General features: G+C 42.8%; 1 protein-coding gene across 4 annotated transcripts in view; it reads right to left on the bottom strand.

The window, feature by feature from the left end:
- Positions 1-22,424, bottom strand: part of CNTN6 (contactin 6) — a 131,339-nt gene that overhangs the window by 51,314 nt on the left and 57,601 nt on the right. For all 4 annotated transcript variants that reach the window (XM_077184629.1, XM_077184627.1, XM_077184628.1 and 1 more), the window contains 3 exons: positions 11,290-11,385; positions 2,457-2,660; positions 280-382 (listed from right to left, as the gene is read on the bottom strand). In XM_077184629.1, coding sequence (XP_077040744.1) covers positions 280-382; positions 2,457-2,660; positions 11,290-11,385 — 403 coding nt within the window. The remainder of the gene's footprint in view (positions 1-279; positions 383-2,456; positions 2,661-11,289; positions 11,386-22,424) is intronic.

Below are 22,424 nucleotides of genomic sequence, written 5' to 3'. Positions count from 1 at the left end.
GTCTCCTGGAGTCAGGTCTCATCTCAGAGTCAAAACTACACTCAGGAAAGAAAATCTCTGCTCCAGTTTCCCCTCCTCCTCTTCCCACATTCCCTCCCCCTGCACCCACGTGAGCCTCAGTTATAGCACAGTGCTCTCTCTCATTTCCTTGGGAACACACGGCACAATCAAAGCAAGGTTAAAAAACCACAAGATTCCCAAATCCCATTCTGACCAGAAGAATCCTAACGTGACAGGAGCAGTGTCAAACCCCAGAGTGAATAAAAACAAAGCTCTTACTTTCCCAGGGCGAAGCATTCCAGCGTGACGGAGGAGCCCTTGGCGGCGTGGGTTGTTTCTGGAAAGCGCACCTCAATCTTTGGCTCATACTCCCCCATCACACCTGTGGAACATCAAAACAGCTCAGTCCAGATGAGCCCCAGACCTTCTCATGCAGCACAGCCTCAGGGTGAGAGGGAGGGTGGCATGAATCTCCTCAGAGCCTCATGTTCCACCCGCCATGGAGCGGGTTTGACCTCCCGGGTGGGGTTCAGCCCTCTGCTGAAAGCTCTGTGAAATCTCTCCATTCCCTGCATTTAGAGCTGAAGAGTGTGACTTTATGCAAGTTTTACATTCCAAGTCTGCTGTGCATCAAGGTTTTGGAGATAATTTTGGGTTCACACCTCTTATCGAGCAACAGTTTTGCCACTAGTCACGCTCAGGACACTGTGGTGATCCTATGTGCAAGAAAATTAGAAAATCCCATGAACAAACTACTTGCAAAACTCCTAAAATGTCTTTCAAACACCCAAATGTGAGTTGCAGACTTGAGGAAGGCCAATGTAATTAGATGGAATTACCGTATTTGAAAATCTGGCTGAACATCTGATAAATCACAGATAATCCAGTATTAATTTAGGGCATTTAATTTTGCAGCAGGTTTGGGATGGATTTAGGAAACTAAACTTTTAGCTGAACTTCTTCAATATCTTTTATGTGTCTCACAGTGAAGCTCATTCCAGCTGCAGGGATGAACATAAATCAGGTATTTTCCTGCAGTGTCTTTGCCCAGATCCCACACAGGAAACGAACCAATTCTTGTTTTATATTTAACAGGCATCTGCATAATATTGCACATGCGACTTCCACTGCTGCCTCAGAGGCTGCCAGCATTGGAGTCAATCCAGAGGCCAGCAGAGAGAATGGGAGAAGAGAAAGGGACTGATAGAAGGAGTCTGAGAAAAGGAATAGCGTGCAGAAAAGAAAAAAAGAATCAGAAAAGATCTTAAGCATCTGCAATCAGAGTTTGTGCCAAATTGTTAACTTTGGAGCTGAGGAAGTGCAGCTTTGCTTTGTGTGATCTGCTGATGTTATTGAACAGCAGAGCCTCACAGTGACAGCATTATTCCATGCTTTATTTATTTATTTATTTCTTATTCCATAATGCACTGCTGAGTTTTGTTTATCCTCCAAATCCAACTCTGCACAGACTTTTGTCACTGATTGTTGCCACTGCTTTGCAAACAGCACGAATATATTGAAACTTAGGTGGGCAAACTCCCAAAACCAACTTTGTGTACAGATTTCCAGGTCTGTATTTCTCCCCGTGAACATTTAATTACAAATGTTGCCAGGAAGGCGTTGGTACGTGTGCAGGGGAGTTTCTCACCTTGGCAACTCAAAGCAGCTCTCTGGATTTGATATTTGAGCTAAACTTAGGATGACAAATTTAGAAAGATTTGTTGGATTTAAACCTCAACACGGGCACGAGGTGGGAAATAATATTAACGTGCCATGTGACATTCTCTTGTTGCTCAGTGACATTGAGAACTTTCTTTGCGTGTTCATCTCCTCATCTCCATCCTTGCCAGCTCAAACACCACTGATGCCTTAGGATTTCAGCTTTTCTACTTTCCATCTATTTGGAATTCTGTAATTCTTTAGTGTGTAACTCCAAACTCCACACTCAGTGTGAGCTGCTGCTGTTTCCCCATTTGGGGCAGACACAACAATTCCTCTGCAGGTCTGGCAATCAAGGACACCTCACTGCCTCAGGGCCCAGAGATGGGAACAAAAGGGAGTTGGGGGAGCAAACTTGGGCTCAATGACTTCATTACCTGAAGCTGGAATTGGCAGATTCACCCCCAAAATGCAAATGGACCAAACTTATAAAAGTGTGCAAACCCTGACCCATCATCCATTTTTGGGTGTAGCTCCTGGGGGGCTTTGTCTGCCCAAAATGTACCTGAAGGCCCTTCAATAAATAGATCAGCTTCAATAAATAGAACAGCTTTTTATTGCCTTAATTCTGTCTGGCCTCTGTTTTAGGTAATCCCAAAAAGGCATGGTCACTGTGGGACCATGCCCTGCTGCAGAACCTTCACTGGGGCAGTTTTCCCTCTGTGGGGATGAACTCCCCCTGTCTGGAGCAGGATCAGCTGGGGATTTGAGGCAGCCCAGCCCCTCTGTGCACTCACCATCTCCCCTGAGGCTGAGGGCAGTGGGGGCTCCCCACACCTGGCGCTGAGCCTCGGCACTGCTCACGGCACACGTGTAATTCCCAGCGTCCCAGGGCTCCACCTTGGCCAGGTACAGGTTTCCTGTTGCCTGGGATACAAAGCGCCGGCTGTCTTCCCCAAGGTGCAGGGTGGTATTGTTGAAGATCCACGTGTAGGACAAGGCTGGAAAACACCAGACATGAATCACACATCCTTCCCAGTGGGGCTGGCAGGGGGAATGAGGGAAAACCACTGGGGAGGCACGAATTAGCACAGGCCAGGTGTGTGGCATCCACATTCCCTGAACGTGATCCCTTCAGCCAGGGTTTTGCTCCTGGGAAGCTGAAAGGCAGCAAGAGAGGCCTCAGAGAAAAGGAAAACAATTCTTATCTCATTTGCTTCTCCTGTGTTGTGCTCGTGTGGAATGTGTTTGGGGATTGTTTACCCACAGGTGATTGTTCCATTGGATTCTGCTCTGAGTTGTTTTGACTCATTGGCCAATCAGGGCCAAGCTGTGTCAGGACTCTGGAAAGAGTCATGAGTTTCATTATTACCTTTTTAGCATTCAGTAAATATCCTTTCTATATTCTTTAGTATAGTTTAGTGTAGCATTCTTCAATATAATATAGTATAATAAATAGTACTACTACAAATATTATTACCATTATTTCTACAATAAATAATAGTATACAGTATATACATATATAATAAATAATAATTTAATAATAAAAATATAAATAAATAATATATAGTATATAAATATATATCTTCACATACTATATATTATACTACTATATATTATACTATATAATATATAGTAAAATATCTATTATACTATATTATATATAGTGTAATAATACAATAGTATAATAGATAGTATATAAATAATAAAAATATAGCATAATTAATTAGCCTTCTGATAAGATGGAGTCATCCTCATCACTCCTTCCTTCGTCAGTGACCCTGAATTTTACAACAGCCAGGTAAGCATTGCTGAGTTTTCAGCTCATTTCAAGCCACTTCAGGAGGTCACAGCAGTTTCTGTCCCCCACTACTTCTCATTGTCCTGCCTAGCCTGCTCCTAAGCAGGAATGGTGGTGGGTGCTGCACTGGTGTGGGAAAGCTGCTTTAGTAATTAATTTCTGTTTATGGCACTTTCCCTCTGAAAATCCAGAGGGCAAATTGCTGCTTGGTGCTACAGCTCCTTTCTTCACTCTCAATATGGAAAAATTAAACTGGTAGCAAGGAGCTTGAACACTGGATTTTCATGGAGGGATGAGCTGAGCTGCACAAAAGTATTTTGGAGACAACTTTAAATTTGATCCTATGGCACATTTGATAATGAACATCCCCTAATCTTCCATACTTCTTGCCCTATCCTCACTTCCTGCCCCTTTTCTGCCCCCATTTCCCACATGGTGCTCCACAATGCAAATCTTTATAATGTACATCTATAAGACCAGGAAACTTAAAACTAATTTATTTGACCAGCCCACCCTGGAAAAGCAGGTATCCTTGTGAGTTTACCATTCCCTGGTTTTTTGGGAAAGACTTCTGGGCCAAGCCTTGGGCACTGAGGAGCAGATTCAGAGCCGGTGTCCCAGTGTGGGGTGACCCAGGGTGTCCTGCCAGCCCCTCTCTGCAGCTGCTCTGCACCCAACAGCAGGAGCAGGACTCAAACCCTGTCTTTTACAAGCCACAGTAAATCAGAACTTTCCAAATCCACCAGTTTAGCTCCTCTTAATTAAATGCATAATTCATAAGCTAACAGTGTTCTGCCAACAGCTTCATTTTTACACATTTCCCCCATCAACAACCCCATTCCAAAAAGATTATTTACGTTGCTTTCCCCCCCTCAGCTCCAGCTTGGGAGCACTATGGTAATAAGTCTGCAAACTCCAGTAGTTTTGTGGAGTTTTATGTTATCAGCTTCCAGCATTTTAGGACTCTCATTAGAAATGATGCATCTCCAGGGAGCAATCAATGACACTTTCTATACTTGGCTAAATCCTGCAACGGGCTCCCTTTTCCTGCAGATAATGCGAAACTTTGCCGTGCTCCGCAGTAAACCTGGGAGATGCAGCAATTCATCCTCAGTGTGTGCAGGCCCACGTGCTCACCCACAAGATCAAAGCCACACTTTTGCATATTTACCTGCCCTTAGGCTTGGAGGTGCCTTAATGCACCTGTTTATTGAAGGAAATCTGGGGATGGGGGGGTTTTCCTGCAGGAAGGATCAGAAATAAGGATGCAGCCGTGACGTGATCTGTCTTGCAGAGACACACAGCCTGTTTCCCTAGCTCAGGAACAGGTTTTGCTGACTGCAGACTGTCTGGGCAAGCAGACCAAAGTGTGCAAAATTCTGATTTCAACTCTTTTTTTTTTTTTCAAGGTCTCTAAGCTGCAAGATGGGGACTCTACAGAAAATGCTGAAGATTTGCAGGTAAATACTTTAATCTGTGTTCAATTAAATGTTGTCCACATTTCTGTGGAAGAAATACCTTGGATCTGCCTTCTCCCCAGATTTCCCAAAGCACTGAGGGCTGGTACCCCAATGTGCTTTTCCTGCCAGCTGGAATTCTTGCCTTTCTCCTTGCTCAGACCTGCACTAAGGCACCTCTGGACAATAAAACCACTCTGAGTGCTTGGACCTGACATTTGGATGCCCAGATTTCCATGCCAGGATGGCTTATCCAAGAGAATCTGGAAATAACTTTAAGAATCATTCATAGGGAAAAGCAGTTTGGAATTTCTCTGCCAAATTCTGGTGGTGGCAATTACAGAATGAAGAAAGCCCTGACCCCCTCTAAGGGCACCCCTGTACCTGCCCAGGCTCCAAAAGGATTCTCAGGAAGGATCTTTAAAATATTTTATGGCATGGAAGCAAAGCCAGCCATGGGAGCAGGCGATGCAGCTGAATTCTCTGTGCAAGATAGAATAAAATAAAACTCTATTAATGCCAACTTTGTGCTACACAGACATTCTTCAGGAGGTCAATCTGTGAATTAATTAATCAATAGAAGAGAACCAGACCTTTTCTGTCCTGATTTCTGTTCTCAGGGGGCTCCAGCTGACTTCATTTTCTCAAGTTTCTCCCTGTCTGCTCCCCACCATTGCTTCAGGGGCTATTGATGAATTTTCCCATTAACTGGGAACAAGCACAGGGCCCTCTTAGTCATATTTAAATCCTTTTTCCCCCCAGTATGAGGGATACAAACACTCCCCCTCTCCTAGCTGCAGGTTCATCATCACCCATCTGCAGGCCATCCTTGCCTAGAGCCTAATTCAGCTCCACTAAACTCTGTAGAAACCCTAATTTTAATTGACTTCAGTGGGAGTTGGATGAAATCTCAAGAGGAAGGAGCCAAACTTTGGAGACTGAACTCTTTTTTTTTTTTTCATGCTTTTAAGGCATAATACCAACAACCTACTCCCTTACTCAGTATCTTTTCTTGGAAAGTTACTACAGCAACAGGTAATAGAGTAAAAAATCCAGAACTGTGTTATAAAATCTTTCATTTTGGGTCACTTGGAATAAATCAGATGAGCAGATCCACTGAATGGGCCAAAAAAAAAAAGGAGGAAAAGCCCTTTGCTCTCACTTTTATGGCAGAGCAGGAGTTATTTTATAGTGCTGCAAGATTAGGGTGTGTTTATTTGGGTTTCTTTTTTTTAAATTTGTGGTGTCAGTGCCCCTTCTCACCCCAGAGACCCCAAAATCTGGTGAATCCACCTTCCCTTTCAGGTGGGCAATTCCTGAGCTTGGCCAGGCTGGAGAGCATCTCCCACCTCTGTCAGCCCTGAGAGTTTTCCTGCAGAGCCCGGGTGGGAAAGAGCTGATAATCATTCCTGATGTACAGATCTGGGGGGTTTGGACATTCCATGCTTCCCTCAGCCCAAGCAAACCCATTCCATTTGAGCATTTGAGATCTGGGGGGTTTGGACATTCCAGTGCTTCCCTCAGCCCAAGCAAACCCATTCCATTTGAGCATTTGAGATCTGGGGGGTTTGGACATTCCATGCTTCCCTCAGCCCAAGCAAACCCATTCCATTTGAGCATTTGAGATCTGGGGGTTTGGACATTCCATGCTTCCCTCAGCCCAAGCAGACCCAAATCAGAGCTGCTGGGGCAGGCTGGGCTCAGGGAGGGGCCTCTCCCTCTCTCTGGAGCTGGATTAAAGATTCATAAGGAGCAGAGAGAAAGGGACTCCCAGCCCATGACTGAGTTCTAGAAAGGGAGAGACACCTCAAACCCTCCCTTTCAGATTCTGCACTTTATCAAGTGCAGCGTTTCATAGAAAATGCAGAAATCAAAGGCCCTTTCTCACCTCATCTCCTCCCATCCTCTGCACACACCCAGTTCCACGTTTCTCCTCCTTCCCCAGCCTTCTGCAGGCAGAATTAGGAAATTTTATCCCCCCCAAGCAGGTCCACAGGGAGCTCCTGCATCCTTAGGAGCGTTTTGGGGTTCATTTATCCTCCCTACAGCAAAGTCAGCACGCAGGAAAGCCCAGAGCCTCCGTCCCCCTGCCAGCCCTGGCAGCTCTTCCACACCAATAAATGCAAATGCAGAGTGATCCTGCTGCTCCTAACAAGATTAGCAACTTCCTTAAAGCTCTGCAGGGAGCCAGCTCGGAGGAAACAGCCTCTAGATCAGGCTTCACTTCTGAGGAAATAAATGAACAACAGTCCACCCCACAGTCTTGTGTCAAGTATTACCATTTAGGCAGCAGCTTCTGAAGCACAGGCAGGTCAAGCTCGTGTGTAGCTGCAGAAATTAAAGCTTCTTCCAGCTTCCTCCCTCCATGCCTTTCCCTACCTCAGAAATCTCTAGAAACCAATTTTTTTTTTTTTCCACCAGTAAAATATTACTATATTACAATATAGTGAAATATTACTATATGTTGATTACACAGGGGAAAAGGGCTGACCTAAAGAACTTAAAGCAGAGCTGGGATGAGGTTGAGGAAGAAATCCAGCTCAGCTGGTCCCCCCTGCCCTGCTGAGCCTCACTAACAAGCAGAGGGATGGCAGAGCTGAACTTGGCAAGGTGTGGAAATGAGCCTCATAAATAACCTGAGACACCAGGGCATAAAATAGTGAGGAGGGGCGGGCTGAGGGAATAAAGGGGTTGGGCTGGGTCAGGTAACCTGGGGCAGCCCTGCTCTTGCTTTAAAAACTAATTACAGGCTGTGATTTTTTTTTTTTTTTTTTTTTTGTTTGTTAACTGTAATTTTTAATGTCCTAATTGATCTAAGGTATAAACTTGGGTGGGTATTTTTTTCTTTCATGCTTGTGTTTGATCAGTCCTGAAAGTCCTAATATTAGTTCACAGCAATATAGAATTCTCTTTTTGTTCTCTGAGATGCTTTAAAGCTGATGTGAAAGCTGCTGGAGCAGCCTTTTTGTACATTTGTTTGTTTGCTTGGTGGGGTTTGTTTGTTTGTTTTTGGTTTATGGCTGACTAATGGATTTCTGTCCTCTATTTAAAGGAATCACTCATTTCTCTTGTACAAAAATAGGTTAGCAGTGCTCTCAGTTAAGAAACCAGCACACAAAAAAGAAGCAGCACATCTTTCCTTGTCACCTCTGTTGGGAAATTAAGTTAAATTCCAATTGAGCTTTAAATATTTTAAATATTTTTGACCATGGGACAACACTTTAGGTGTCTGATAAGCAGCTGAGTGTCCTGATGAGCTCTGCAGAGTTTTCCTGTGAGCAGGAGGTTTAACTCCAGTCTGCAGGACCAGACAAACTTGGCAACGTGAGAAACAGAAGTGAGACACTTCCCTAGAGACCATGGGTGGTAGAAACATTTCTGCAGCCCATTCCATCTTCTTGATGTTATATGGGAGGAATTGAATTAATGAACCCTCCTTGTTTTCCATTCTATTATTTCTGTTCCTCTTCTTCCATTGTTATCCTGACTTTTAGAGGTTGGCAGGAGGTTTTACCCAGTGCTTCCTATTTCAAATTTCCTATATTAATAGCAGCTGCTTCAAACAACTGCTGTACAGAGGGTTCCTGTCTTCCTTCAAGTCATTACATCACAGGAAAGGCAACTCTTTCCCTGCTGGTAGGGCTTATCTTCCAAATTCCTTGACATCTCTCTAATTCCTGACACATTTAAAGTGCTGCACACAGCTCCTGTAATGTGGGCTGGGAGCACAGTTTGTAATCCTTCCTCCTGTAGGTATTGGGAGGTAGAAGCGAGGGTTGCAATTAAAAAACCCTAAATATACAATCCTTTTTCAACAAGAATGACTTAGCAAGCATCTTGAAATAGTCTCTGTCTTGTCATGGCTCACACCATGTACTCCATCCCCATGGTGTGTCATTTTGGATCCTGAACTGAGTGTTCAGGGATGACAAAAGGACTCGGGCTCTGTTCTCAGGGGCCTTGTTATTGCAGGGAATGGATTTCCCAGGTTGGTCAGCAGCTCCCAGCTGCAGGAACACTCTGGGGAAGGCTTTGCTGGTGGATACCATTTTGTCACCTCAATTAATCTGGGGGGAGCTCACCTGGTAACTATTTATTTGTTCTGAATGTTTTCTTCCCCTCCTTCCTATTTGTCAAATCATAATTTTACCCTACAGCAGGAGGGAAACAGATAGTTCAGTGGCTGCAGGATGGATGTGTTGTCTTTCTGCCTGTCCCACTGATGCATTTGAGGAACTCTTGGAAGCCTTTCGTGCCCTTAAGGACCTTGTTTCACTTCATCTCCTTGATTATATCCTCCTTTCATCTGGCTGTAAACACCCAGTGAGCTGACACTTCCTCTCCCTAGGACTGGAGGGGTTGCTGGTGATGGATGGGGTTTTCTCCCTCTCTGAAATACTGCCTCCTCTTTCCACATCACTATTCACCTTCTCCTGGGGGTTTGGCTTATAACTCTGCTTCTTTAAGAAGGATTGAGGGTTGCTGGGAGCAGGGCATGGGAAACTGCAGCTCCTGTGGATGTGTGGTCACTGCTGCCAAAAGCAGAATGTGAGTCATCCAAGAGCTGCTCGTTCTTTAAGGGCAGAACACGACAATTTGGTAACTGTGTCACTGATATTTCCCCTCTGCTAATGAATACTTGCTTTACTGGGGTAAAATTTCCACCTGGATTTACCCCACCCAAAAGGAAGATCCTCAGGGGCTTATGGTGAGCACCCCCAAGTAATTAATCAGAAAATTCCTTTTCATTCCCCATCTGAAGCACTGACAATTCCTATGAAACCTGATCAGGCCTCCTTTAAACAGGCAGTTCACCTCTCCAGAAGCCCCTTCCAGTCTAGATTGTTCTCTGATTCTCAGGAAGGGATAAAATCAGGGGTTCAAGAGCAGAACCCAAACCTTCATGACCAATCCAACATGTCTGATGCAGGATTCAAATGAGGGCACTGAGCAGCAAGCACTAAGGGGAAAGGAGCCTTTCCAGGCAGACCTGGAGTAGTTTTGGTGTAGGAGGAAATGCTGAGGGCTGATTTTCTGCCATTCCATGAGGACCAAGGCCCTGGGATAACCAGGAATGTCAGCAGATCCTTCATGCTGTCCTTGCTGTGTCCCAAGGAATGACAGGTCACATTTATACCTTGGGTTTTAGGGTTTTTTCTGTTCTGTTTTGGTGTGCAGCTTTTAGCTTTATATTAAGTGTTACTGGGACCTTTTCACAGGGTGGTGAAGACAAAACAATCCTGTTCTAGCTGGGGACTCAGGGACAATCTCTTCAAACTTCAGGCCCAAAGCATAAACAACGTGAAAAGAGGAGGGTGCATCTTCCTCATTTGAAGCTATTAATTGGACAGTTGGCTTCTGTATGCAAATGGACTAAAACTTATAAAAATGTCAGATCTTGTGACCAAGCCCTATTTTGCTTCCATCTTGGAGACACCTGGGCAGAGCCACAGCTGTGACTTGGGTACTGCCAGGGTGTGGCCTTTGAAGGCCCTTCAATAAATATCCAATTTATTCCTCTTAACTCCGTCTAACCTCTGTTCCAGCTCCTTAAGGCATCATTACTCCCTGATGTAATAATAAAATAATTAAAACAATTAAATAAAATAAAATGAAAATAAAATGAAAATAATAATAATAAAATAATAAAATAATAATGAAATAATAAACCTAAAATAATATAAATAAAATAATAATAACAATTAAATAAGATAAATAAAATAAAAATAAAATGAAAATAAAATAATAATTATAAAAATAAAAAAATAATAATGAAATAATAAACCTAAAATAATATAAATAAAATAATAAAAACAATTAAATAAGATAAATAAAATAAAAATAAAATTAAAATAAAATGAAAATAAAATAATAATAATAATAAAAAAATTAATAATGAAATAATAAACCTAAAATAATATAAATAAAATAATAATAAAAATGGGAAATAATCAATATCAACAAAATAATAAAATAAAAATTTAAAATAATAAATAATAAAAATAAAAATGAAAAATAAAAATAATACAAAAGAATAAATATAAATAAAATTAATATAATAAAAATAAATTCGAATAATAATGAAATAATACAATAATAAGAATAAAATAATAATAAAATAATAGGAAATAATACCTATCAATAAAATAATAAAATGAAAATTTAAAATACTAAAATAATAATAGAAATAATAATAAAATAATTTTAAAAGGCCCTGAAAAAGCACGAACCCAGCATCTTTTGAAGGAACAAAATCCAAATTTGTCGTTAACCCCAGTAACTGATACAGGAGCGAATTCCAGTGCTACTCCCCCAGGGAACTCTGCTCCTCCTGAGGCAGAGCAGGGGCTGCTCAGGCTGTGCCCATCGTACCTCCATGGTGGGGGGGAGTTCCACAGAGCAGCACCACTCCTTGGCCCTCTCTCACTGACACCGGGCTTCTCGCTCTCGTCTCGAAGTTTTCCAGGTCTTGAGGGGGAAGGAGAAAACAAGGCCTGGTTATTGTCCATCAGAGTTATTCCCAACTGCATCCCAATTTATCCAATTTATTAACTCAGGAACAGACACATATTGGACAGCAGAATTTAATTTCATGGAGAAATTGTATGCAAGGATAGCTTGTCCAAGCTGATATAGCGGAATTACAGGATCATTAAGGTTGGAAAAGACCTCCCAGATCCTCCAATCCAACAATTACTGAGTCCTTTGGCATTCACAAAATATTTATTCCTACAGCATTTCTACTGCAACTTTGGGAATTTGTGTTTATAATTTCTATTTGCAAAGCCAGTCTATTATTCCACTGCTTTTTCCAGCATCGTTTTTTGGATTTGCAGGACTTAATCTACATGAGTTTGAAAAAAAATGCATTTTGTTGTGTTTCCTTTTCTATAGAAATAGAGAACAGCTGTGTTCTATATATACAAGTGATAATTAAAGATCAGCAGGACTCCCACAGAGTGTAGGTTTAAATGATGATAAAAATATGTTGTTTTCTTTAAGATTCTGGGCTGGCCCAAACTGGCTGCAGTGCTTGGATATGTTTTAATTGCCTTGAGCTTTAGCACTGGTTTTAGAGGGGAGGAAGAGAGGACTTCCAGTGGGAAATCTCCTGTCCATGCCCATCTCCCACAGGTGATTTTTATGGCTCTTAATGTCTATTTTTCAATCTGCTGCTTCCTCATGTTTCACTGAGATGTTGAAGAATTATCAGCTTGGTTCCTGTTAATTCAATTACAAAACATGACACAATAGATGTGCTTAAAAAAAAAAAAAAGATTATTTACTTTTTGTTCCAGTTCTCATCCTAATGAGAAGCCTTCCCATTTTCTTAGAGCCATTGGGGAAACGATTGCTCGAAACTCATTCAAAATATGCTTTAATACAATAAATATCAGCTTCCCCTTAAACCTCTTTATACCACAGAGCTGTAAACTGCCTGCCCTAAGCTCATTTTATTTACCTTGCTGCAGATTCTTGTTTCAAACAATTGTTCCATTTTTCATCAGCTGAACACCAACCCGAGCCAGAGTTCAATAGAGAGAAACAGCCCTCGTTGGTCAGAGCAATAACGATTACTACCTGTACAGCCTCAGCTATTTATGTCAATATATCAATTTTCTCCCCCTTAGCTGAACTTTCCACAGTTAATTTTTCTTTTCCTCCTCTTCATCTCCTGGATATTGGTCTCCTATGAAGACATTGTCTGCTCAGAGGGGGCTGGATTGAATTAAGCACCTGTAGCACCTCCTCGTGCTGTCATAGCACAATAGATGGGGGCTGTCAATACGCAGGGAAAGGGTTTTAAACTCTGATGTTCTTTTAATTGCCTGCTGGCTACAGCTCTGCCTTGGATTATGGGTAGTCCAAGGGGGAATAAAACACAAGAAAGGCCAAGAAAAATAGAAAAAAAAAATCATTTATTTAGTTGTATTCCATCCTCTGATTCTAAATAAAAGAGAAAATAGTGGATGGGTGTAATATGGTTCATTAGAGTTTGGCTTCTTCAGTCTCTGAATTTGTGGAATTTATTTACTCATTTTGAAAATTTGAAATTTATTTACTCATTTGAATTTATTTACTCATTTTGAAAATTCCATCTGAGAAATTTTACCACATTTTCTTTCTTTCCTGGAAATTGTTTTCTGAGAAGAAAAAGGCCAGCACCAAATATGTGTGTGGAAAAGTGGTCCCTGGAATTCCTGTCAAGATTTGCTTGGGGTGCCTGCTCTGAGGCTTTGTGCCCTGGGACAAGGAGGGAAAAGATCCTCAAATTCCCATATTTATGATATTAAATTAAAAAAATATATTAGAAAGGTGCAAAAATTCAGATTTTTTTAGGGTTCAGGCACTAATAACAAAAATGGCCACAGTTCCCTTTCCTATCTCTTTCCTTCAGCTGCTAATACAAAACAAATTGCAATTTCTACTTAAAAATAGAGTTAACCCCGCAAAAAAACTCTGGGGCAGTATGGAAAATCTTTGCACTCTAAGGAATTCTTCCCAACATTTTCACTGTGAGAAATCAGCCTTTTTTTTTTTTTTTCCTGAGAACAAAATTTCAGTTGTTATGAGACATCCGAGATAGGAGGGAGAAAAAATAAAGGAAGCGCAGTGCAGCAGGAGGGAAAGGTTTTCCTGACAATTGAGAATTAACTGTGTAATACCTCGCTCTGAAATGGGAATAGATTTTGGAAAGTAATGAGCTGCTAGTAGCAATTTTTAGTTTAATGACACAATATGTCATGTTATCAGTTTTACTCTCATTTTAGGTGCTGTGTCACCTGTCCGTGTCTCTCCATTAAAACCGTGACGAGTGGCCCTGACTGGAATAATTAAAAGAAGCAGGAGGATGAGATCCCTTAGGGATCTGCTGTTTTGCAGGGAGCAGGACTATTTTTGATTGTCCAATGGAATCATGGAATGCTCTGAGTTGGGAGGGACCTTGAAGCTCATCCAGCCCCACCCCTGAGGCACCTTCCACCATCCCAGGCTGCTCCAAGGCCCAGCCTGGCTTTGGCACTGCCAGGGATCCAGGGGCAGCCACAATTGCTCTGGGCACCTTTGCCAGGGCTCCCCACCCTCCCAGGGAACGATTTTTTCCCAATATCCCATCTATACCCACTCCCTTTCAGCTGAATCCACGTGGGGAAGAAGTTGGCTGTGCCTTTTCAATCTCCGCTTTTCAACCTTGAGGATCAAAATCCACAGGCAGGAGTTGGGGCTCTTTCATGGCCTGTTTGTAGCTTTGCTGTGCAAAGCAACTTGGATTTTCCAGTGAGGGAGAGGAGATTTCCATCCCTTTATGCTTATTAATCATAGGTATAAAAAAGCAGCTGTGGAGGCACATAAATCATCATTTAATCTCTTCATCTCACCCATGACAGGGACAAATATGCAATGTCCTTATTTAACCCAATTTTTAAAGGCCTTTAGGAAAAGACATTTTCTTTAAACAATTCATTGCACTGCTTAACTCCGAGATCTTCATCACTCTGCATCCTTTAGAAACCCTCACCTCCCCAAAATTTCACAGGCCAAACCAGAAATGATCTTTTGCTTTGATTGATTTTGATAGATAACTGTACAAAGTGAATTTATTCAGTGCCTTTTTCTGTAATAAAGAATCATTGAAGAACAAAAGAATGGGGTTCTGAAAACCTCTGAAACCAAACCCCTGAAAGGGCAAACCAAGGCAAAATAGATGAAGAGAATTCATTAGGAGAGTCAGTGTTGCTTCTGTTTTCATCTTTATTGGACTCTTCCTGCAGGCAGGAATCATCTCCCATGGAATATTGTGACAGCTCATTCAAATGGGTTCAATAATGAGCTATAAAATAATCCACTTTTGCTCTGCAGTCCAGGTGGATGAGAGAGAGAAGAGGTGGACCCTCAGAAATAATGTTTGTCTTTGCCACAAAGATTTCTCCATCTATTTCCCAACCTATGGGGCTGCATTTTCGATGACTTATTGCAATTTGAAATGTGATAAGTGTATACATATAGCAAAAAGAAAAAAAAAAAATACCTGAGGATACAAATGCAGATATTCTACTTTGTTCTTGTTATTCTGAAATTCTGGCTGCTGTCAAAACCCCTTCTCCTTGCCCTGGGTGTTCATTTACACCAGGAGAGCACAAGCACTGTGTTCTTCCAGCTCCTGTTCCCTAGCACAGCTCTATAACGTAACATGACATAACCTAATAAAGCAGAATGTTGCTTGTCAAAAAGAGTATCAACTAAGAAGGCTAAGATCAGGTGTTTGGCACACATTTAGATTGCTAATATGCACTTAGGAATAAGATGACTATTTAACAGATGGTATATTTGCTAACTTCAGTGTTTCTGCAGAGATCTATAAATAAATTATCACCTAGTTCCTACATAATTCCTTTCATTCTTTGTCTGTATTTATCTCACTTGAAGAACAACGAGTTCCCTCACACTCCATTGCTCTCTCAGCCACGAGTTTTAACAAAAAAAAACACTTTTCTTTTTTTTTCCCTGGATCTGTGCGTGTTGGCAGCCTGCTCTTGGTAGAGCAGGATTAATCAGTTGGATGTGATAATGAGGTCGCGGGGGCCAAGCAAAATGCTCAGATGTACAAGTGATCCTTCCCAGGGAGGAGTGGGAGTGATGCAAGGACTCAGCTGCCTGTGGCAGGGCCTCATCCATCTCCTGCTGGGAGTGTTGCAGGGCTGAGCGAGGAGGGCTGAGCTCACAGCACCCCAAACAGACGGCATTTGGTGGGCTGGGGTCAGGGAAGGGCCTTCTCTGATGGGAGCAGGAACTCTGGGGGTGGAGGAGGCTGCCAGCTCCTCACTGGGAATGGAGGGAGGGGTGGGGAGAAGGAATGGGTCAGAGCATTTTTCACCTGGTGTAACCCAGCTTTACCCTCTGGGGTCCAGGATGTCATCATGGAATCACAGAAGGTTTGGGTTGGTCCACCCCTACCATGGGCCACACCTTCCACTAAATCAGGGTACTCCAACCTGCCTTTATCCTGATTTATGGCCTGAAAGTCTTCCAGGTAGATTTTAAACAGAATAAAACCAGAGCTTGAGAAGAATATCAGTGTTGAAGAAGAATATCAGTGTTGAAGAAGAATATCAGTATCATTTTTCACCTGGTGTAACCCAGCTTTACCCTCTGGGGTCCAGGATGTCATCATGGAATCACAGAAGGTTTGGGTTGGAAGGACCTTAAAGCCCATCCCAGTCCACCCCTGCCATGGGCAGGGACACCTTCCACTATCCCAGGGTGCTCCAACCTGCCTTTATCCTGATTAAAATCTTCCAGGTAGATTTTAAACAGAATAAAACCAGAGCTTGAGAAGAATATCAGTGTTGGATGAAGGTGACCATGGGTGTCACTTTGCTGAGCACAAACCTGCCAGTGAGAGAAGCAAACCCAGGCTGGGGAAGGTGTTTGCCTGAAAAAATGGTCTCTGGAGACAGAAATGAAATTGAATTGGTGGACAGAAAACTTTCCTGCTGAAGCAATTCCATTAATTAATAGGTTAATTAATAGGTTCAGCCATACCTTATTTTTTCCTTAATGTTTTAAAGCTGCTAATAATAGAGATAATCCTAAATTCCAGAGTGCTTTGGGTTGGAAGCACTAAAAGCCCATCCTGTTCCACCCCCTGCCATGGGCAGGACACCTTCCACTGGACCAGGCTGCTCCAACTCCAGTTGCTGACTGCTCATTAATATATTTGTTCTAATTTCCCCACCACCACTATTACCCACACATCTGGGGTTTTTGCTTGCTTTATTTTAATATAAAACTGCCTTTCAGGTGTTGGAATAGCAAATTTAACTACACAACAGAGTGAAAGGTCATTTTCCCTGGGATTAGGGAACTGCTTCTTAAATATATTGGATAGGAGCAAAAGCCAAATCACAAGCAGCAACTCATTCATTTCAACCTCCCAAATGTGTTTGAAATTCCTGAACCTGCTCAGGGACAGTCCACCCAAATCCATCCATTCCAAACCAGTGCATCCTAAGAAGGGGCATAGAACTTCTCCAAGGAAACCAAGGAAACTTGGGTGTTTTAATATGTGAAATTGTTACAGACAATTAGAGAAACTCTAATTTATCACCTTGCATTATTACCACAGTTCATCTGAATTAAAGTGATTTCATGCTTTCGTGAACTTTTGATATTTTTTTCCCCTCATAAATGTTTTGTCATTACATAATCCCAAATATAATGGTTGTAATTACTTGGTATTGAAATGTGCAATGAATGTTAAGACATGAGGAGTAAGAGCTCCTTACAAATTAGCCACGCTCCTGAGGACAAATCAATACAATTCCTCACATTTCCATGTGCCTGTGTCAAATTGTGATAGATCACTTCTGTTCCCCTTTCTTTCTTCTGTGTCTCCTCTGGCCTGTGATATATTGCAGTGGGAGAGGTGTTCCTGCAGTGATGCAGCACAACAGGAGTTTCCTCACAGGGAAATGGGGTACAAAGCTCAGCACTTTTCCAAGGAAGCTCCTGCTTATGATTTGCTGGCAGTATCTCCAGCACTTGTGTTATCAGCTGATAATTAGTTACCTTCCTTTGCTCTGCCTGTAATGAATTAGAGGCCCCATTTGGGGCTGAATTTGGTGCCTGAATCTGAGAATTTAGGTCTGTTATAACTACAGATAATTAAAATGAAGCCTATTGAATCTTTATCTCAAATTCTGGGAGGCCCCATGCTTCCAGATTTTGGGTTTGCTATTTCTTCTCTCACATAAAGGAAGTCCCAAAAAAATTTGGGGTTAAACCCTTTTAGCTACAGGCTGTTCCTATCCAGACCATCCCAGACTCCTCCTGGACATCAATCCCTGTTCTTTGCCTCTCCTGAGTATTTTTGTACTGAATTGCCTTGAAGGAGATGAGCACCAATCTCTTGCAGCCTGGATACTACAGGGTGTGTTATGGAAATTTCCTTCTTTCTCCAAATATCTCCCAAAGGAATGGCTAATCTCCTTCCCTCCAACCTCCACTGCAAAGTAAACTCTCTTTTTCAGCTTTCCAAACTGCACTAAACTTGCTGAACAAACCCTCTGACAGTTCCTTTGTCTTGATAATACTGTCAATGCATTAAACTTTCCCCGTCAGCATCTAATCTCAATTTTTTAAATGTTCTAATTGATTTTCTATGAATTCAATTCTGAGATTAAGAGTGGTGTTATCTCTAATTAAGGTGTCTGAAAGCTGCTTAGTATTTCCCATTTCCTGCCTTTTAAATACTTGGATTTTCTCCTCAACACCTGCTGAGTTCCTCTGCTCTGTCTGAAGCACTCGTGAGCCTTTAACACTTCAGGTCTGGAAGATTTGGAGCTGAATCAGCCAGGAGCAGCCTGGGCAATGCCTGAGTGTCTCCTTTCACCAGGACAGGTTAAAAATCCACTGGAATTCCCACTTTTGTTCCCATTTCCATCTTAGGGGAGCACTGCACCCCAGAGCGGGTAAAGGGAAAGCTGCCCTGTCCCCCAAAACTCCCTGATGGAGTTGCTTGTCAAAAAGAGAGGGAAAACCACAATCACTGGTCCTGTCCTTAGCTGTGTCATCATCCAAAGACCTCCATCAGTGCTTCCTTATTTAGTTAAATTACTTTGGAGCTTCCAAGGGCAAGGACCTGTAATTTATACTTCAGGATGAACACAGGCCCTGGGTCCTCAATTCAGTTTAAATGATCTGAATGGCCAATCCAGGCACTCATTTTCAAGGTGGGGAACAATAATTTCTGCCACTGTCTGATTGTCTTATTCAATTAAAGAGTGAAAATGCCCTTTACAAAGTAATATCAAGCTTCTCTAGAGGAAAAAAGCGGAAGGTCACAATTAAATTAAACAGGGATGGTGAGGTGAGAGGGGGAAAAACCCTGAGCTGGCTTGATTTTTGTTCATGCACCAACAAACCCAGAGCACAGAAACATATGCTGAGAAGCTGTAGAGCTGGTCTACATCTGGCCTTTGTTATTTTTTCCCCCCTGCTTTTACAGAGTTAGCAGCATAAAATATTAAATTTCTCTTCTGAGCTGAGCACAGGACTTGCTCTGAGCAGTAAGTGTTGACACAGCCGTAGGGCTCCTGCTCCAAAGCCCATCTGCAGGCCAGAGGCACAGCTGAGGAGCTGCCCCTCTCCCAGGGAGGGGCACAGAGGGAATATTTGTTAAATATTTCATATTCCTGAACAGTTTTCTCACTTGTCACGGCGCAGTTCATTTGTCACCTGTCATCACCAGAGTCACTTCGCCGTCTGCAGGAGTTTTCTCCAGATTGGAGAGCTCTTAAAGACACATTTCTCTCCCTGGGCTGAACCTCAAGGGTCGGATTTCTCCCTGCCACAGCTACACTGATTCTCCTGTCTCCCAGGGGAGACAGCCCTGGCTGCTGGGCCAAATGTCCTTTTGGCAGGGAGGTTAATTCTTATCCAAACCCTCTTCTCCCTCATATTTCCCACTGCTCCCACAGAAGGCTGTTTTTACCTACGTGGAGATGGTTCAGGAACTTCTCCCTTCCCTCAGACCTTGACCTTGTTGTTGGGGACACAAAGCTGCACCCTGGTCCTGCAGGAAGCACCTCTGGCATCCCTGCCCTGGGTTCTGATGGATACAGGCCCACCTAAGGCAAAGAATTCATTCTATAATGCTTCTACCAACAAAATAGTAATCAAGGCTTGTAATACATTCAATAAAAAATGGCAAGGAAGAGGGGAAAAGTGGCAAGGAAGAGGGGGAAAGTGGCAAGGAAGAGGGGAAAAGTGGCAAGGAAGAGAGGAAAAGTGGCAAGGAAGAGAGGAAAAGTGGCAAGGAAGAGGGGAAAAGTGGCAAGGAAGAGAGGAAAAGTGGCAAGGAAGAGGGGAAAAGTGGCACTGCTCCACACTCACACACTGCTGATAATGTTTGTGCCTGTTTCAGCCCTTCCCAAATTCCTGCCCAGCCCTTTGGAGATCTTGATCCAGCCCAGAATTACTTCTTGTAGAACTACCCTGAGCTACCCCCAGCCCCTTCTTTACCTCCCTCATTCCAGCTGCAAAGCCCTCAAAGAATTCCTTCCAATGGGAATTTCAAGAATTACCCGAGCGATCGATGGAGGGGATTTTTGGATGTGAATCTTGTCAGTGGGATTTCAGGTGTAGGTTACATTATTTGTTCTTGCTGTAGCATTTAGAAATGGATATTTACAGCTCAGTGCATTCTCTGTGCCAGATGTGGTTCTGCTGTTGAGAAAAGCAGTGCCTGTGACCTCATTCCTTCACTCCATGAAAAGTCCAAATGTTACACACAATTCCTCCTTCTCCAGTATCAGCTACAGAATAGACAGAATTTTACAGAATTTTATCTGCTGCCTTAAAAGATTACAGAGGATGGACCTCCACTGCAAAAATAACTGATCAAATAATTTCATTATTTTTTTAGGAAAAAAAAGCCAATCATTTATTCCAAATAATTCAGTATTTTTTTTCCCTCGCAAACCTCTACCATAACTTCTTTTGTCACGCCGAAAAATGAACAATCTTATGTGAACATCGTGGATATTTCACTCAATAATGTATTGGAATCTACATCATCTTGTCTGTAATGAAAGGAGAACAGATAAAGTAGCAGATCTAGACTGCAAACATAGACAGGTTTTATGCTTCCCCAGTATTAAATTTTATCAATCAGAATCTATCAGCTCTGGGTCCTGTGGATGCTTTGTTCCCCACCATATCTCAATCACATATATTGCTTTTCCAATACAACTGGCAATGGGTTGATTTAGGATAAACACTCTTAAAGGACCTAAAGGAGAGTAAGTAATATAGAACTAAAAGATAATCTTCAAATACTTCTGTGTTCCCTATTGCTACTTTATCTGCCTGGTTCACTGCCTGTAATGCTCCTTACAACCTCTCTGCAATGTAGATCTCTGTTTCACAGATAAAAACCTCCTTTTATTATAAAAGTCTAAGGAACTAACCTGGAATAAAGCAGCTTTAACCAAGTGCTGATAGAGCAGAGCCTTGAACACAGTGGTTAAATACTCTGAGAGAGATGTTTAAACCATGGGAGGGGCAGAAAAGTGGAATTTCTGATGTGCCTGGTCTGTTACAATTTAAAATAAACAGGACACTTGGTGTCAATGGACACCACATGGGCTCTGAGAATGCAGAGGAGACTAAAGGAGGGAATGATGGAGAAAGCAAACCCCCTTCCTTATGGAGATAGCTTCTGGTTTTAAGATTCCAGGCTGTTCTCTGTGTCTCCAGGAATGTCAGGAGATTTGCATAATCCCATTCTTGTGATAGCAGAGTTTTAAAATAGAAGTTCTATTATCACCCTGCCTTGTCCTGTCAGCAGGCAGGTGAAACCCTTCCAGGCTTCCTGCTTCATCACTGCTGAGCAGGGGCTCCTGCTCTTCCTGCAGCCTGTGAGAGGCTCTGTGTGCACAGAATTCTGCAAAGAAATAAATGCTGGGAAGCTCAGCAGGGAGATGAGCTGAGCATGGTGAGGTCTTGCAGTGGTTTTGGTCCTGGAGTGATTAAATTGCATCACTTCAGAGGGATCTCTGCATGTGTTCTGCTCCAAGTGGCCTTGAAGGATGCCCAGTGCCCCAGTTTGGGGTGGGCAGAGCAGGACAGTGACCCCTTGGAGACCCCTCCCTGTTGGAACCAGCCTGGAGGAGGCCACCAAGTTGATCAGAGGGCTTCAAGGAGCACTTCTCCTGTGAAGACAGGTGGGAGAGCTGGGGCTGTTACTCCTGGAAATGTCTATTCCTTCCAACAGTTCTCACCAGGTTTTTCCTGATTTTCTGAAGAAACTCTGTGAAGTAATGGGGCAAAAAAAGAAAACAAGCCTGAGGCTGCTGGGTCTGCTCCATGGAGAGCATCCATTAAGCAAAGGCCTTGGTGTGGTCTCCTGCCACGGGAACTGCTGCAGAGAGAGCTGGAGCATTGGCACAGAGTGTCCATAACAATCAGAAGTGATAAATGAAAGTTCTCTTTCTTTCCACTCCAAGCAGAATTCTGACAAAATACAGGGTTTGTTTTCTGTAACTCATTCTGCTCAGAACCTGGCCCTCAGCTCCCCACACCAGGGAGGGAGGCTGCTGCTGCTGCTGCTGCTGCTGCAGTGATATTGGATTCTACCTGTGCTTAAAAGTCCAAAAGGCAATTTTGAGCTGTGAGGCTTTTTAGTGACATGTGGAAGAGATGACAGCAGCACTTCCATCCTCCAGACAGGATCGATCCACACCAAATGTTCCCACTGCAGGTTGCATTTGTTCCTCACCTGCTGAAGGGAAGACTGGGAGGTGTTGCCAGGATCACCAGGAGGGCTGTGCAGAGTATGCCAAGGAGAATTTTTTGGCTGATTCTCCACATGTCTGCAGTTCAGATGTGTTTCTGCATCAGAGGAAGTGGGGTTGGAATGAGATGAACTCTTAAGGTCCCTCCCAAACCATTCCAGGATTATATAGAAGGCCACCCTTTTAAAACAGGTGGGGCCAGTGCATTACTCA

Source organism: Agelaius phoeniceus, chromosome 11 (genome assembly GCF_051311805.1).
Source record: "Agelaius phoeniceus isolate bAgePho1 chromosome 11, bAgePho1.hap1, whole genome shotgun sequence".
Lineage (NCBI taxonomy): Eukaryota > Metazoa > Chordata > Aves > Passeriformes > Icteridae > Agelaius > Agelaius phoeniceus.
The sequence above is the reverse complement of the archived record's forward strand: the minus strand, read 5'-3'. Positions and strand labels throughout refer to the sequence as shown.